At 46.8% G+C, this 16,490-nt stretch overlaps 1 protein-coding gene across 2 annotated transcripts; it reads right to left on the bottom strand.

Moving 5' to 3' along the window:
* Window positions 1–1,455: 1,455 nt before the first annotated feature.
* Window positions 1,456–15,145, bottom strand: nsun3 (NOP2/Sun RNA methyltransferase 3). Of its 2 annotated transcripts, none has more exons than XM_036951432.1 (6): window positions 14,857–15,145; window positions 14,544–14,647; window positions 12,693–13,108; window positions 12,316–12,470; window positions 3,085–3,212; window positions 1,456–2,627 (listed from the first exon to the last, which is right to left on the bottom strand). In XM_036951432.1, the coding sequence occupies exons 1-6, from the start codon at window positions 15,010–15,012 to the stop codon at window positions 2,354–2,356; spliced, it is 1,233 nt and encodes a 410-aa protein (XP_036807327.1). In that variant the 5' UTR covers window positions 15,013–15,145; the 3' UTR covers window positions 1,456–2,353. The 2 variants fall into 2 exon arrangements, with proteins under 2 accessions (XP_036807327.1, XP_036807326.1); XM_036951431.1 differs by having other exon boundaries at window positions 14,544–14,668.
* Window positions 15,146–16,490: the final 1,345 nt, after the last annotated feature.

Raw genomic sequence — 16,490 nt, forward strand, 5'->3', positions numbered from 1 at the left:
CTCTGCTACTGGATCCTGGACTTCCTGACGGGCCGTCCTCAGGTGGTAAGGGTAGGTAATAACACATCTGACACGCTGATCCTTAACACGGGGGCCCCTCAGGGGTGACTAGATCTACTCAAGTAGATTGTGCTAAAGCAACAAAGCGAATTGTAAATAACTTAATTGAAATAAATAACCACGAACAATCATGTGAGCCTTGGACCCTGATAAACTGGACATCTATATCCAACAAGAGTCCGAGGGAGACACCAGCTAGAACCTTCTCATCACGGATCTGGTTGGACAACAAAACAACATGACGGATCTGGTTGGACAACAAAACAACATGACGGATCTGGTTGGACAACAAAACAACATGACGGATCTGGTTGGACAACAAAACAACATGACGGATCTGGTTGGACAACAAAACAACATGACGGATCTGGTTGGACAACAAAACAACATGACGGATCTGGTTGGACAACAAAACAACATGACGGATCTGGTTGGACAACAAAACAACATGACGGATCTGGTTGGACAACAAAACAACATGACGGATCTGGTTGGACAACAAAACAACATGACGGATCTGGTTGGACAACAAAACAACATGACGGATCTGGTTGGACAACAAAACAACATGACGGATCTGGTTGGACAACAAAACAACATGACGGTGGCCGGACAATTTTATGGTTTCCCCACATGGTGTTTGTCAGGTTTTACAGTAGGTGACAGGGCGACAAGTTGTGGGGACTAAAACAACATAAAACCTGGGGGGTATGTTGATACCTATGATTACGCTACCCTAATTTTGAGAAACAGTTTGGGCGATTTTGAGGTCAAATGAACCAGTTGTCTACCTTTTAATAAGCAGCTGGTAGCTAGTTAACTCCCATGCCAATGTCAAGTCTTTCTAAACTAATATCTGACATTAAGTTATTTCAGAATGAAAGTTACCTGCTCTGTCACATTATGTTAGCTAGCTATCCACAGTTAGATAATGCTCTGTGACATGTTAGCTAGCTGTCCCCAGTTAGATAATGCTCTGTCACATTATGTTAGCTATCTATCCCCAGTTAGATAATGCTCTGTGACATATTAGCTAGCTATCCCCAGTTAGATAATGCTCTGTGACATGTTAGCTAGCTGTCCCCAGTTAGATGCTCTGTGACATATTAGCTAGCTATCCCCAGTTAGATAATGCTTTGTGACATTACATTAGCTAGCTATCCCCAGTTAGATAATGCTTTGTGATATTACGTTAGCTAGCTATCCCCAGTTAGATAATGCTCTGTGATATTACGTTAGCTATCCCCAGTTAGATAATGCTCTGTGACATATTAGCTAGCTATCCCCAGTTAGATAATGCTTTGTGATATTACGTTAGCTAGCTATCCCCAGTTAGATAATGCTTTGTGACATTACATTAGCTAGCTATCCCCAGTTAGATAATGCTTTGTGACATTACATTAGCTAGCTATCCCCAGTTAGATACTGCTCTGTGACATTATGTTAGCTAGCTGTCCCGTTAGATAATGCTCAGTGACATTATGTTAGCTAGCTATCCCCAGTTAGATAATGTGTTTTCAGTTTATTGTATCTACATGCTTGTTGCGTTCTCCCTGGTGTACCCGTTCATCAGGAGCTGCTCCTCCTAAGTAGCATCATCTAATCTGTTCAAGACAACGGCAGCATGTGCAGATGTGGTCGTTCGGTTTTTAACGTGCAAAAGTGAAATAGGATCGTGCAAAGATCGTTTTATATGTATATATATATATTCTCAAAGAAACTACAGGAGGTTTGAAAACTTGGCCTCATATTTCTGTCATGCTGCTTTGTTGACAATTCAAACCATAATGCACCTCGGGTATTCAGCCAATCAGCAGCCGCCTCTGCTTCTTTGTATCAGCAACTGTTGTGGGTATTCAGAGGTCATTGGGATTCATTATTTATTTTATGTAACCTTTATTTAAGAGTTCAGTGGGTCTTCTTGATGCCAGATAGGAACATGGGCAAAGAGCGTGTGAGACAAAGGGTGCTTCCTAAATAGCACCCTATTCCCTATATAGTGCACTACTTGTGTGTGCTATATATATATAGAGTGGCATTTGGAACACAAGCCCTAGAGAGTTAGCTCGTTAGCAGTAGCCGTCACATGAAAACATGTTGCATTGTGGAATCCATCGAAGACCAGCCTCAGCGTCTGACATGCTCAGTCAGTTCGTCCTCTTGATACGTGACAGGAAGTCAGCGAGTCCTCTTAATGCGTGACAGGAAGTCAGCGAGAAAATCAACCAACCGACCAGTCAGGCAGGCAGTACCTCTTGATGCGTGACAGGAAGTCAGCGAGTCAATCAACCAATCAGTGAATCCTCTTGATGCGCGACAGGAACATGGGCCCCCAGGTCTGACCCTGCTGTGGAACCACAAGGAGGCCTAACGAGGGGGTGTGGCCTAACGGGGTGAAGGTGAAGTGTTCCTGGAGCGGAAGGGCTAGCTCCTCCTCCAGGTCTTGAAGCTCCACCCCTGGACAGGTGTTTAGGACCGCCTCCACCACTTCCTGGTTCTCAGAGCGGGACAACGTGCAGGTGGAGTAGACGGCCACGCCCCCCGGACGCAACGCAGCCAGCGCAGACCTGGGGAACAGACAGGATGTGATGAGACAGATCAGTAGCAGCTGGAGGAGAGGGCTGTGGATTGATTTCAGGTTAAAGGTCAACATAGGCCTGGCCCAGGACTGTTTTTACACCCCTGGCCTCAGAAGTAGAAACACAAAACTCTGGTGTAAAACCCCAGTGGAAAAGGGACAGGTATGTCTGTATGTAGGCCAGGTATTTCTGTATGTAGGCCAGGTATTTCTGTATGTAGGCCAGGTATGTCTGTAAGTAGGCCAGGTATGTCTGTATGTAGGCCAGGTATGTCTGGATGTAGGCCAGGTATGTCTGGATGTAGACCAGATATGTCTGTATGTAGGCCAGGTATGTCTGTATGTAGGCCAGGTATGTCTGTATGTAGGCCAGGTATGTCTGTATGTAGGCCAGGTATGTCTGTATATTGCCAAGCTGATTTCATAATTAAAGCATGAATTCATACCTGAGCAGTTGTGTCTGTAGTGTGGGCAGCCTGGCCCTCTCCCTCAGCCTCCCAGCTCCATGCTGCTCCCCTCCTGGTCCAGAGAACAGCCAGCTACGATCATTAGAACATGGAGCATCCAGCAGAACCTGGGAGGGAGGAAGGAGAGAGGGAGAAGAGAGAACAGAGGAGAGAGAACAGAGAGGAGAGGAGAGAACAGAGAGGAGAGAATAGAACAGAGGAGAGAGAAAAGAGAGAACAGAGAGGAGAGAGAACAGAGAGGAGAGAGAACAGAGAGGAGAGAACAGAGGGGAGAGGAGAGAACAGAGGAGAGAGAACAGAGAACAGAACAGAGCAACAGAGAGAGAGAGAGAGAGAGAGAGAGAGAGAGAGAGAGAGAGAGAACAGAGGAGAGAACAGAGGAAAGAGAAAAGAGAGGAGAGAAAAGAGGAGAGAACAGAGGAGAGAAAAGAGGAGAGAACAGAGGAGAGAAAAGAGGAGAGAGAAAAGAGAGAACAGAAGAGAGCAACAGAGAGAGAAGAGAGAGAGAGAACAGAGCAGAGAGAGGATGACTGTAATATAGAGTCTCTATGTGATGCTAAGTGACGTGTGATGCTAGCTGCTGAGGGGGGATGAGATAGGATGGGTTTTCCTCCGGTGGGTAGAGGCGTGGGCCCCTCTCCTCCACAGGGCCTCTCCAGTCAGTGAGACGGCGCTAATGAGTGCCACAGAGTAGAACAAGAGCTAATCCTATAGCCCTCTGTGGGAGAGGAGATAAGAGACAGAGGCAGGGCGGAGCGAGAGAAAGAGAGGCAGGGGGGAGAGAGGAAGAGAGGCAGGGGGGAGTGAAGAGAGGGGAGGGAGACAGAGCACACAAATAATTATACCTACCTCGGCATAAACATCAACACTGCAGTTAACCCACTGTTCCTAGACCAGTTAACCCACTGTTCCTAGACCAGTTAACCCACTGTTCCTAGACCAGTTAACCCACTAGACCAGTTAACCCACTGTTCCTAGGCCAGTTAACCCACTGTTCCTAGACCAGTTAACCCACTGTTCCTAGACCAGTTAACCCACTGTTCCTAGACCAGTTAACCCACTGTTCCTAGACCAGTTAACCCACTGTTCCTAGACCAGTTAACCCACTGTTCCTAGACCAGTTAACCCACTGTTCCTAGACCAGTTAACCCACTGTTCCTAGACCAGTTAACCCACTGTTCCTAGACCAGTTAACCCACTGTTCCTAGACCAGTTAACCCACTGTTCCTAGACCAGTTAACCCACTGTTCCTAGACCAGTTAACCCACTGTTCCTAGACCAGTTAACCCACTGTTCCTAGACCAGTTCACCCACTGTTCCTAGACCAGTTCACCCACTGTTCCTAGACCAGTTCACCCACTGTTCCTAGACCAGTTCACCCACTGTTCCTAGACCAGTTCACCCACTGTTCCTAGACCAGTTAACCCACTGTTCCTAGACCAGTTAACCCACTGTTCCTAGACCAGTTAACCCACTGTTCCTAGACCAGTTAACCCACTGTTCCTAGGCCAGTTAACCCACTGTTCCTAGACCAGTTAACCCACTGTTCCTAGACCAGTTAACCCACTGTTCCTAGACCAGTTAACCCACTGTTCCTAGACCAGTTAACCCACTGTTCCTAGACCAGTTAACCCACTGTTCCTAGGCCAGTTAACCCACTGTTCCTAGACCAGTTAACCCACTGTTCCTAGACCAGTTAACCCACTGTTCCTAGACCAGTTAACCCACTGTTCCTAGACCAGTTAACCCACTGTTCCTAGGGCCGTCATTGTAAATAAGAACTTGTTTTAACTGACTTGTCTAGTTAAATTAAAAAAGGCTGTGAAACATCTTCTATGCCATCGAAAGGAACTTGAAAACTCAACCTCCCAATTAGATTATTCCCTCTGTGGTTGTGAAATCTGGAGTCCACTCACTAACCAAAATGGGACCAAACCCCCAATCTATTGAGACTCTGCAGAAATCTCGAGTCCACTCACTAACCAAAATGGGACCAAACCCCCAATCTATTGAGACTCTGCAGAAATCTGGAGTCCACTCACTAACCAAAATGGGACCAAACCCCCAATCTATTGAGACTGCAGAAATCTGGAGTCCACTCACTAACCAAAATGGGACCAAACCCCCAATCTATTGAGACTCTGCAGAAATCTGGAGTCCACTCACTAACCAAAATGGGACCAAACCCCCAATCTATTGAGACTCTGCAGAAATCTGGAGTCCACTCACTAACCAAAATGGGACCAAACCCCCAATCTATTGAGACTCTGCAGAAATCTGGAGTCCACTCACTAACCAAAATGGGACCAAACCTCCAATCTATTGAGACTCTGCAGAAATCTGGAGTCCACTCACTAACCAAAATGGGACCAAACCCCCAATCTATTGAGACTCTGCAGAAATCTGGAGTCCACTCACTAACCAAAATGGGACCAAACCCCCAATCTATTGAGACTCTGCAGAAATCTGGAGTCCACTCACTAACCAAAATGGGACCAAACCCCCAATCTATTGAGACTCTGCAGAAATCTGGAGTCCACTCACTAACCAAAATGGGACCAAACCCCCAATCTATTGAGACTCTGCAGAAATCTGGAGTCCACTCACTAACCAAAATGGGACCAAACCCCCAATCTATTGAGACTCTGCAGAAATCTGGAGTCCACTCACTAACCAAAATGGGACCAAACCCCCAATCTATTGAGACTCTGCAGAAATCTGGAGTCCACTCACTAACCAAAATGGGACCAAACCCCCAATCTATTGAGACTCTGCAGAAATCTGGAGTCCACTCACTAACCAAAATGGGACCAAACCCCCAATCTATTGAGACTCTGCAGAAATCTGGAGTCCACTCACTAACCAAAATGGGACCAAACCCCCAATCTATTGAGACTCTGCAGAAATCTGGAGTCCACTCACTAACCAAAATGGGACCAAACCCCCAATCTATTGAGACTCTGCAGAAATCTGGAGTCCACTCACTAACCAAAATGGGACCAAACCCCCAATCTATTGAGACTCTGCAGAAATCTGGAGTCCACTCACTAACCAAAATGGGACCAAACCCCCAATCTATTGAGACTCTTCAGAAATCTGGAGTCCACTCACTAACCAAAATGGGACCAAACCCCCAATCTATTGAGACTCTGCAGAAATCTGGAGTCCACTCACTAACCAAAATGGGACCAAACCCCCAATCTATTGAGACTCTGCAGAAATCTGGAGTCCACTCACTAACCAAAATGGGACCAAACCCCCAATCTATTGAGACTCTGCAGAAATCTGGAGTCCACTCACTAACCAAAATGGGACCAAACCCCCAATCTATTGAGACTCTGCAGAAATCTGGAGTCCACTCACTAACCAAAATGGGACCAAACCCCCAATCTATTGAGACTCTGCAGAAATCTGGAGTCCACTCACTAACCAAAATGGGACCAAACCCCCAATCTATTGAGACTCTGCAGAAATCTGGAGTCCACTCACTAACCAAAATGGGACCAAACCCCCAATCTATTGAGACTCTGCAGAAATCTGGAGTCCACTCACTAACCAAAATGGGACCAAACCCCCAATCTATTGAGACTCTGCAGAAATCTGGAGTCCACTCACTAACCAAAATGGGACCAAACCCCCAATCTATTGAGACTCTGCAGAAATCTGGAGTCCACTCACTAACCAAAATGGGACCAAACCCCCAATCTATTGAGACTCTGCAGAAATCTGGAGTCCACTCACTAACCAAAATGGGACCAAACCTCCAATCTATTGAGACTCTGCAGAAATCTGGAGTCCACTCACTAACCAAAATGGGACCAAACCCCCAATCTATTGAGACTCTGCAGAAATCTGGAGTCCACTCACTAACCAAAATGTGACCAAACCCCCAATCTATTGAGACTCTGCAGAAATCTGGAGTCCACTCACTAACCAAAATGGGACCAAACCCCCAATCTATTGAGACTCTGCAGAAATCTGGAGTCCACTCACTAACCAAAATGGGACCAAACCCCCAATCTATTGAGACTCTGCAGAAATCTGGAGTCCACTCACTAACCAAAATAGGACCAAACCCCCAATCTATTGAGACTCTGCAGAAATCTGGAGTCCACTCACTAACCAAAATGGGACCAAACCCCCAATCTATTGAGACTCTGCAGAAATCTGGAGTCCACTCACTAACCAAAATGGGACCAAACCCCCAATCTATTGAGACTCTGCAGAAATCTGGAGTCCACTCACTAACCAAAATGGGACCAAACCCCCAATCTATTGAGACTCTGCAGAAATCTGGAGTCCACTCACTAACCAAAATGGGACCAAACCCCCAATCTATTGAGACTCTGCAGAAATCTGGAGTCCACTCACTAACCAAAATGGGACCAAACCCCCAATCTATTGAGACTCTGCAGAAATCTGGAGTCCACTCACTAACCAAAATGGGACCAAACCCCCAATCTATTGAGACTCTGCAGAAATCTGGAGTCCACTCACTAACCAAAATGGGACCAAACCCCCAATCTATTGAGACTCTGCAGAAATCTGGAGTCCACTCACTAACCAAAATGGGACCAAACCCCCAATCTATTGAGACTCTGCAGAAATCTGGAGTCCACTCACTAACCAAAATGGGACCAAACCCCCAATCTATTGAGACTCTGCAGAAATCTGGAGTCCACTCACTAACCAAAATGGGACCAAACCCCCAATCTATTGAGACTCTGCAGAAATCTGGAGTCCACTCACTAACCAAAATGGGACCAAACCCCCAATCTATTGAGACTCTGCAGAAATCTGGAGTCCACTCACTAACCAAAATGGGACCAAACCCCCAATCTATTGAGACTCTGCAGAAATCTGGAGTCCACTCACTAACCAAAATGGGACCAAACCCCCAATCTATTGAGACTCTGCAGAAATCTGGAGTCCACTCACTAACCAAAATGGGACCAAACCCCCAATCTATTGAGACTCTGCAGAAATCTGGAGTCCACTCACTAACCAAAATGGGACCAAACCCCCAATCTATTGAGACTCTGCAGAAATCTGGAGTCCACTCACTAACCAAAATGGGACCAAACCTCCAATCTATTGAGACTCTGCAGAAATCTGGAGTCCACTCACTAACCAAAATGGGACCAAACCCCCAATCTATTGAGACTCTGCAGAAATCTGGAGTCCACTCACTAACCAAAATGTGACCAAACCCCCAATCTATTGAGACTCTGCAGAAATCTGGAGTCCACTCACTAACCAAAATGGGACCAAACCCCCAATCTATTGAGACTCTGCAGAAATCTGGAGTCCACTCACTAACCAAAATGGGACCAAACCCCCAATCTATTGAGACTCTGCAGAAATCTGGAGTCCACTCACTAACCAAAATAGGACCAAACCCCCAATCTATTGAGACTCTGCAGAAATCTGGAGTCCACTCACTAACCAAAATGGGACCAAACCCCCAATCTATTGAGACTCTGCAGAAATCTGGAGTCCACTCACTAACCAAAATGGGACCAAACCCCCAATCTATTGAGACTCTGCAGAAATCTGGAGTCCACTCACTAACCAAAATGGGACCAAACCCCCAATCTATTGAGACTCTGCAGAAATCTGGAGTCCACTCACTAACCAAAATGGGACCAAACCCCCAATCTATTGAGACTCTGCAGAAATCTGGAGTCCACTCACTAACCAAAATGGGACCAAACCCCCAATCTATTGAGACTCTGCAGAAATCTGGAGTCCACTCACTAACCAAAATGGGACCAAACCCCCAATCTATTGAGACTCTGCAGAAATCTGGAGTCCACTCACTAACCAAAATGGGACCAAACCCCCAATCTATTGAGACTCTGCAGAAATCTGGAGTCCACTCACTAACCAAAATGGGACCAAACCCCCAATCTATTGAGACTCTGCAGAAATCTGGAGTCCACTCACTAACCAAAATGGGACCAAACCCCCAATCTATTGAGACTCTGCAGAAATCTGGAGTCCACTCACTAACCAAAATGGGACCAAACCCCCAATCTATTGAGACTCTGCAGAAATCTGGAGTCCACTCACTAACCAAAATGGGACAAAACCCCCAATCTATTGAGACTCTGCAGAAATCTGGAGTCCACTCACTAACCAAAATAGGACCAAACCCCCAATCTATTGAGACTCTGCAGAAATCTGGAGTCCACTCACTAACCAAAATGGGACAAAACCCCCAATCTATTGAGACTCTGCAGAAATCTGGAGTCCACTCACTAACCAAAATGGGACCAAACCCCCAATCTATTGAGACTCTGCAGAAATCTGGAGTCCACTCACTAACCAAAATGGGACCAAACCCCCAATCTATTGAGACTCTGCAGAAATCTGGAGTCCACTCACTAACCAAAATAGGACCAAACCCCCAATCTATTGAGACTCTGCAGAAATCTGGAGTCCACTCACTAACCAAAATGGGACCAAACCCCCAATCTATTGAGACTCTGCAGAAATCTGGAGTCCACTCACTAACCAAAATGGGACCAAACCCCCAATCTATTGAGACTCTGCAGAAATCTGGAGTCCACTCACTAACCAAAATGGGACCAAACCCCCAATCTATTGAGACTCTGCAGAAATCTGGAGTCCACTCACTAACCAAAATGGGACCAAACCCCCAATCTATTGAGACTCTGCAGAAATCTGGAGTCCACTCACTAACCAAAATGGGACCAAACCCCCAATCTATTGAGACTCTGCAGAAATCTGGAGTCCACTCACTAACCAAAATGGGACCAAACCCCCAATCTATTGAGACTCTGCAGAAATCTGGAGTCCACTCACTAACCAAAATGGGACCAAACCCCCAATCTATTGAGACTCTGCAGAAATCTGGAGTCCACTCACTAACCAAAATGGGACCAAACCCCCAATCTATTGAGACTCTGCAGAAATCTGGAGTCCACTCACTAACCAAAATGGGACCAAACCCCCAATCTATTGAGACTCTGCAGAAATCTGGAGTCCACTCACTAACCAAAATGGGACCAAACCCCCAATCTATTGAGACTCTGCAGAAATCTGGAGTCCACTCACTAACCAAAATGGGACAAAACCCCCAATCTATTGAGACTCTGCAGAAATCTGGAGTCCACTCACTAACCAAAATAGGACCAAACCCCCAATCTATTGAGACTCTGCAGAAATCTGGAGTCCACTCACTAACCAAAATGGGACAAAACCCCCAATCTATTGAGACTCTGCAGAAATCTGGAGTCCACTCACTAACCAAAATGGGACCAAACCCCCAATCTATTGAGACTCTGCAGAAATCTGGAGTCCACTCACTAACCAAAATGGGACCAAACCACCAATCTATTGAGACTCTGCAGAAATCTGCAACAACAACAACAACAATACTTTGTGTACAAGTCAAAACCCAAAACAGCATACAGAGCAGAACGAGGACTATAACCCGTACACAGAGACACACATGGCATCCAGGAGATCATGTGACAGGAAGTAGATAAACCCGTACACAGGAGATCATGTGACTCTGAGGAAGTAGATAAAAGACCCCCCCCCCCCCCCCAAACACGGACGACGCTGGGCCGATTGTGCGCCGCCCTATGGGACTCCAGATCACGGCCTGGTTGTGATACAGCCCGGGATTGAACCAGGGTCTGTAGTGACGCCTCTAGCACGGAGATGCAGTGCCTTAGACCACCATGGAGTTTTTAACTTGTCTAAAAAAAAATATATATATCTATATTATTTTGCAAACAAAGATAAATGGGACCGTTATGTGTGAGTCCGCTACTGTATTCATACTGGTATATTGTCCTTCAACAGGAAACGTTCAGAATAGCTGCAGTGTGTCTTTCCACTGATCTGGGCTGTTATGTTATTTACAGGCATTTCGCTACACCTGCAACAACATCTGCTAAACCCACGCGTATGTGACCAAATAAACAGGATCTGATTTGATGACCGTTCAGAGGAACAAGAGCGCCCCCTGCTGGAACTGCAGGTTGGAGACGCTCACTTCAGAGAAATGTTATCATGGCTCTTCCTCAGTCCACGACTCCTTGCAGCCTGTCTCCTAGCCCCTTCTTAAAACCTATTGGAGAAACCAGTCTGAAGGGAGGGAGTGTCTCCTACCAATACGGATGGGAAGGAAGCAAGTAAGGAGATAGGATGCACGACACACTGAGATGGAGCGTCTCCTACCAATACGGATGGGAAGGAAGCAGGTAAGGAGATAGGATGCACTACACACTGAGATGGAGCGTCTCCTACCAATACGGATGGGAAGGAAGCAGGTAAGGAGATAGGATGCACTGAGAGGGAGCGTCTCCTACCAATACAGATGGGAAGGAAGCAGGTAAGGAGATAGGATGCACTACACACTGAGATGGAGCGTCTCCTACCAAACGGATGGGAAGGAAGCAGGTAAGGAGATAGGATGCACGACACACTGAGATGGAGCGTCTCCTACCAAACGGTTGGGAAGGAAGCAGGTAAGGAGATAGGATGCACGACACACTGAGATGGAGCGTCTCCTACCAAATGGTTGGGAAGGAAGCAGGTAAGGAGATAGGATGCACTGAGATGGAGCGTCTCCTACCAAATGGTTGGGAAGGAAGCAGGTAAGGAGATAGGATGCACTGAGATGGAGCGTCTCCTACCAAACGGTTGGGAAGGAAGCAGGTAAGGAGATAGGATGCACTGAGATGGAGCGTCTCCTACCAAACGGTTGGGAAGGAAGCAGGTAAGGAGATAGGATGCACTGAGATGGAGCGTCTCCTACCAAACGGTTGGGAAGGAAGCAGGTAAGGAGATAGGATGCACTGAGATGGAGCGTCTCCTACCAAACGGTTGGGAAGGAAGCAGGTAAGGAGATAGGATGCACTGAGATGGAGCGTCTCCTACCAAACGGTTGGGAAGGAAGCAGGTAAGGAGATAGGATGCACTGAGATGGAGCGTCTCCTACCAAACGGTTGGGAAGGAAGCAGGTAAGGAGATAGGATGCACTGAGATGGAGCGTCTCCTACCAAACGGTTGGGAAGGAAGCAGGTAAGGAGATAGGATACACTGAGATGGAGCGTCTCCTACCAAACGGTTGGGAAGGAAGCAGGTAAGGAGATAGGATACACTGAGATGGAGCCCTTGTGTCTTGAACGCAGGATGACACAAAAAAAAAACATGTCCGTTTTCTTCCCTCACCTTGTCATACATTCCGGCTTCACTCTGCCCAAAGTTCCGTCCATCCTGATTGGACACGGTGACAGTGCTGCTCAGCGATTGGGGGATGAAGGATTCCAGGGTTTTGGCCAGCCAATCACGTCGGTGTGGGTCCATTTCATTACAACACAACAGAGCTGGAACACAACGACAGATAAGACTGACTCAAGTTATCAATATAACGGTGTTAACCAGTCAGAGGGGGGGGGGGGGGGGGGACAGCCCATTAATGAGTTTAACAGGACCTGGGTTAGCAGTCCTACCCTTAAGGGGTTAGCCCCTTATCCCCTACATCCTTATCCCCTACACCCTAACCCCTTAGCCCCTAACACCTAACAGTGTAAAGCTCATGTCCTGACCTGGGTCAGCAGTCTGTAGTATAGCCAAGGCCTTCCCTCCAGGAGCCGAGCAGAGATCCAGGACCCTGTCCCCCTCCTCTACCCCCAGGGCTAAGACAGGCAGCAGGGAGGCAGCGTTCATCAGGTAGTAGGGTTTCAACTGGCCCTGGCGGTGAGGAGGAGAGGGGTAACGCACTGGGGAGGGGTGGATGAAACACTGAAGGGAGGGAGGAGGAGGACCGGGGTGAGGGATGGAGCTAGGCTGGGTGGGAGAGGCAGGGTGAGGCTGGGGGAGAGAGGAGTTAAGAGGCAGGTCCGTGTGGGGCAGTAGACTGACAAAGCCTTGCCCTTGGAGGCGTTGTTTGACCTCTGACACCGCAGCAAAACGGTTGAGCATCACTCCATACTGCCAGCACCCAGGGTTCAACAACACAGCCCTGTAGGAGACAGGAGGAGAGAAGAGGTTGATCATCACTCCATACTGCCAGCACCCAGGGTTCAACAACACAGCCCTGTAGGAGACAGGAGGAGAGGAGAAGAGGTTGAGCATCACTCCATACTGCCAGCACCCAGGGTTCAACAACACCTTTCCCTTTGTCAGGGAGGTGACCAAGAACCTGATGGTCACTAACAGAGCTCCAGAGTTCCTCTTTGGAGATGGGAGAACTTTCTAGAAGGACAACCATCTCTGCAGCACTCCACCAATCAGGCGTTTATGGTAGAGTGGCCAGATGGAAGCCACTCGTCAGTAAAAGGCACATGACAGCTCGCTTGGAGTTTTCCAAAAGGCACCTAAAGACTCTCAAACAAGATTCCCTGGTTTGATGAAATCAAGATTGGTTTCTTTGGCCTGAATGCCAAGCGTGCCAAGTCTGGAGGAAACCTGGCACCATCCCTACGATGAAGCTTGGTGGTGGCAGCATCATGCTGTGTGGATGTTTTTCAGCGGCAGGGACTGGGAGACTAGTCAGGATGGAGGGAAAGATGAACGGAACACCGAGAGATCCTTGATGAAAACCTGCTCCAAAGCGCTCAGGACCTCAGACTGGGGCGAAGGTTCACCTTCCAATAGGACAACGACCCTAAGCACACAACCAAGACAACGCAGGAGTGGCTTCAGGACAAGTCACTGAATGTCCTTCAGTGTCCCAGCAGGAACACGGACTTGAACCCGATCAAACATCTCTGGAGAGACCTGAAAATATCTGTACAACGACACTCCCCATCCAACCTCACAGAGCTTGAGAGAATCTGCAGAGAGGAATGGGAGAAACTCCCCAAATACAGGTGTGCCAAGCCTGTAGCGTCATACTCAAGAAGACTCAAGGCTGTAATCGCTGCCTAAGGTGCTTCAACAAAGTACTGAGTAAAGGGTCTGAATACTTATGGAAAAATGTGATTTCAGGTTGTTGTTATTTTTTTTATTATATACATTTGCAAAACTGTCTAAACCTGTTTTGTCATCATGGGGTATTGTGATGTCATCATGGGGTATTGTGATGTCATTATGGGGTATTGTGATGTCATTATGGGGTATTGTGATGTCATCATGGGGTATTGTGATGTCATTATGGGGTATTGTGATGTCATCATGGGGTATTGTGTGTAGATTGATGAGCCATTTTAGAATAAGGCTGTAACATAACAAAATGTGTAAAAAAATCAATGTGGTCTGAATACTTCCAGAATGCACTGCACAACTGTAGACCAAGACCTATGGGGAATACGGTGCCATTTGGGAAACAAGACTACAACAGAGTTCCCATGCGATTTAAGTTCAGAGTAATACAACGACTTATAATATAGTTATTGGCACGTAACGCTGCATAGACTGTATAAAAGGATACGAGGACGAGGTGAACGCGTACATACCTTGCAGACGGCCATAGGGGGCCAAGTTCCTGACCGTACTGTTGGTCAAAACGGTCCAATATGACTTTACACACCCGTTTCTGTTTCTCGGGTCGGGAAAGAACCTGTGAGTTTGAGGAACACGTCTAGATTCAAACAGGACGACGGCTGATGAGTGTGTGCGTGTGTGTAACTAAAAGTTTAACAAATCTAATCATTTATTTGATCAAATAACCAACAGTGAATTTTGTCCTGGTTAATACCAGAAACAAATAACCCACAAACGTATTGTCTCTGCTGGTCCTATACGTGTATTCGTATGAACCAACCTTACCCGTTCGGTCGGAACAGTTCGCTCCTCTCTCGACAGGTCCTGTCCACGGTCGGGACCGATAACGGAGTTGCACGACAGTAATCTCAGACATGTCGACCACTGAGAATGTCTCCATTGTAGAATAAATAACTCTCCCGAGACTAAACGTGTAAACATTTCATAAATAAATCAGAATTAAATCAATTTAAGCAAACGGTTGACGCCGAAATGTCCATTTCATTCGTGTTTTTCTTTAGACGTGTCCGTGTCTTATAATTTACCCCCTTCTCCTTGGCTATTTTAAACTCAGTTCCCCTCCCTAACATCAAGCAAAATTGAGACCCGAAGATTTTGGAATAGATACGGGTACAAATCGTATACACCTACTCATTCAAGGGTTTTTCTTTAATTTTGACTATTTTATACATTGTAGAATAATAGTGAAGACATCAAAACTATGAAATAACACACATGGAATCCTGTAGTTACCAAAAAAAAGTGTTAAATTAAAAATATATTTTATATTTGAGATTCTTCAAAGTAGCCACCCTTTGCCTTGATGACAGCTTTGAACACTCTTGGCATTCTCTCAACCAGCTTCACCTGGAATGCTTTTCCAACAGTCTTGAAAGTGTTCCCACACATGCTGAGCACTTGTTGGCTGCTTTTCCTTCACTCTGCGATCCAACTCATCCCAAACCATCTCAAATTGGGTTGAAGCCGGGTGAATGTGGAGGCCAATAGAGTTTGGAATAGAGACAAGGGTACAAATCCATATACGCATTTATTAGCATTTTATAACAAAAATTTACACAAGGTAGAAAATGTGACTATAAAATCCCAATAATGTAGCTGTGTGACTAAAGTAACATGTTATGGAAATGTACAAGATGCATTCACATGGTAAGGTGATACAGGACAAGACTGACCCCCTGACCCCGTGACCCCGTTCACATGGTAAGGTGATACAGGACAAGACTGACCCCCTGACCCCGTTCACATGGTAAGGTGATACAGGACAGGACTGATCCCCTGACCCCGTGACCACGTTCACATGGTAAGGTGATACAGGACAAGACTGACCCCCTGACCCCGTTCACATGGTAAGGTGTGGCCTACAGTCAAACAATAAACGGGGTCAGTCTCTATGGAGTGTAGAAACGGGGTCAGTCTCTATGCAGAGTAGAAACGGGGTCAGTCTCGATGCAGAGTAGAAACGGGGTCAGTCTCTATGCAGAGTAGAAACGGGGTCAGTCTCGATGCAGAGTAGAAACGGGGTCAGTCTCGATGCAGAGTAGAAACGGGGTCAGTCTCTATGCAGAGTAGAAACGGGGTCAGTCTCTATGCAGAGTAGAAACGGGGTCAGTCTCTATGCAGAGTAGAAACGGGGTCAGTCTCTATGCAGAGTAGAAACGGGGTCAGTCTCAGTGGAGAGTAGAAACGGGGTCAGTCTCTATGCAGAGTAGAAACAGGGTCAGTCTCGATGCAGAGTAGAAACGGGGTCAGTCTCAGTGGAGTAGAAACGGGGTCAGTCTCTATGCAGAGTAGAAACGGGGTCAGTCTCGATGCAGAGTAGAAACGGGGTCAGTCTCGATGCAGAGTAGAAACGGGGTCAGTCTCAGTGGAGAGTAGAAACGGGGTCAGTCTTGATGCAG

The sequence above is a fragment of the Oncorhynchus mykiss genome, chromosome 18, assembly GCF_013265735.2.
Source record: "Oncorhynchus mykiss isolate Arlee chromosome 18, USDA_OmykA_1.1, whole genome shotgun sequence".
Lineage (NCBI taxonomy): Eukaryota > Metazoa > Chordata > Actinopteri > Salmoniformes > Salmonidae > Oncorhynchus > Oncorhynchus mykiss.

Coding starts and splice junctions, on each gene's coding strand:
- nsun3 (XM_036951431.1), bottom strand. CDS start 15,012: ATGTTTACACGTTTAGTCTCGGGAGAGTTATTTATTCTACAATGGAGA. Junction 14,669..14,856: donor GAACTGTTCCGACCGAACGG/GTAAGGTTGGTT, acceptor GTTTGAATCTAG/ACGTGTTCCTCAAACTCACA. Junction 13,109..14,543: donor CCCCTATGGCCGTCTGCAAG/GTATGTACGCGT, acceptor TGTCTCCTACAG/GGCTGTGTTGTTGAACCCTG.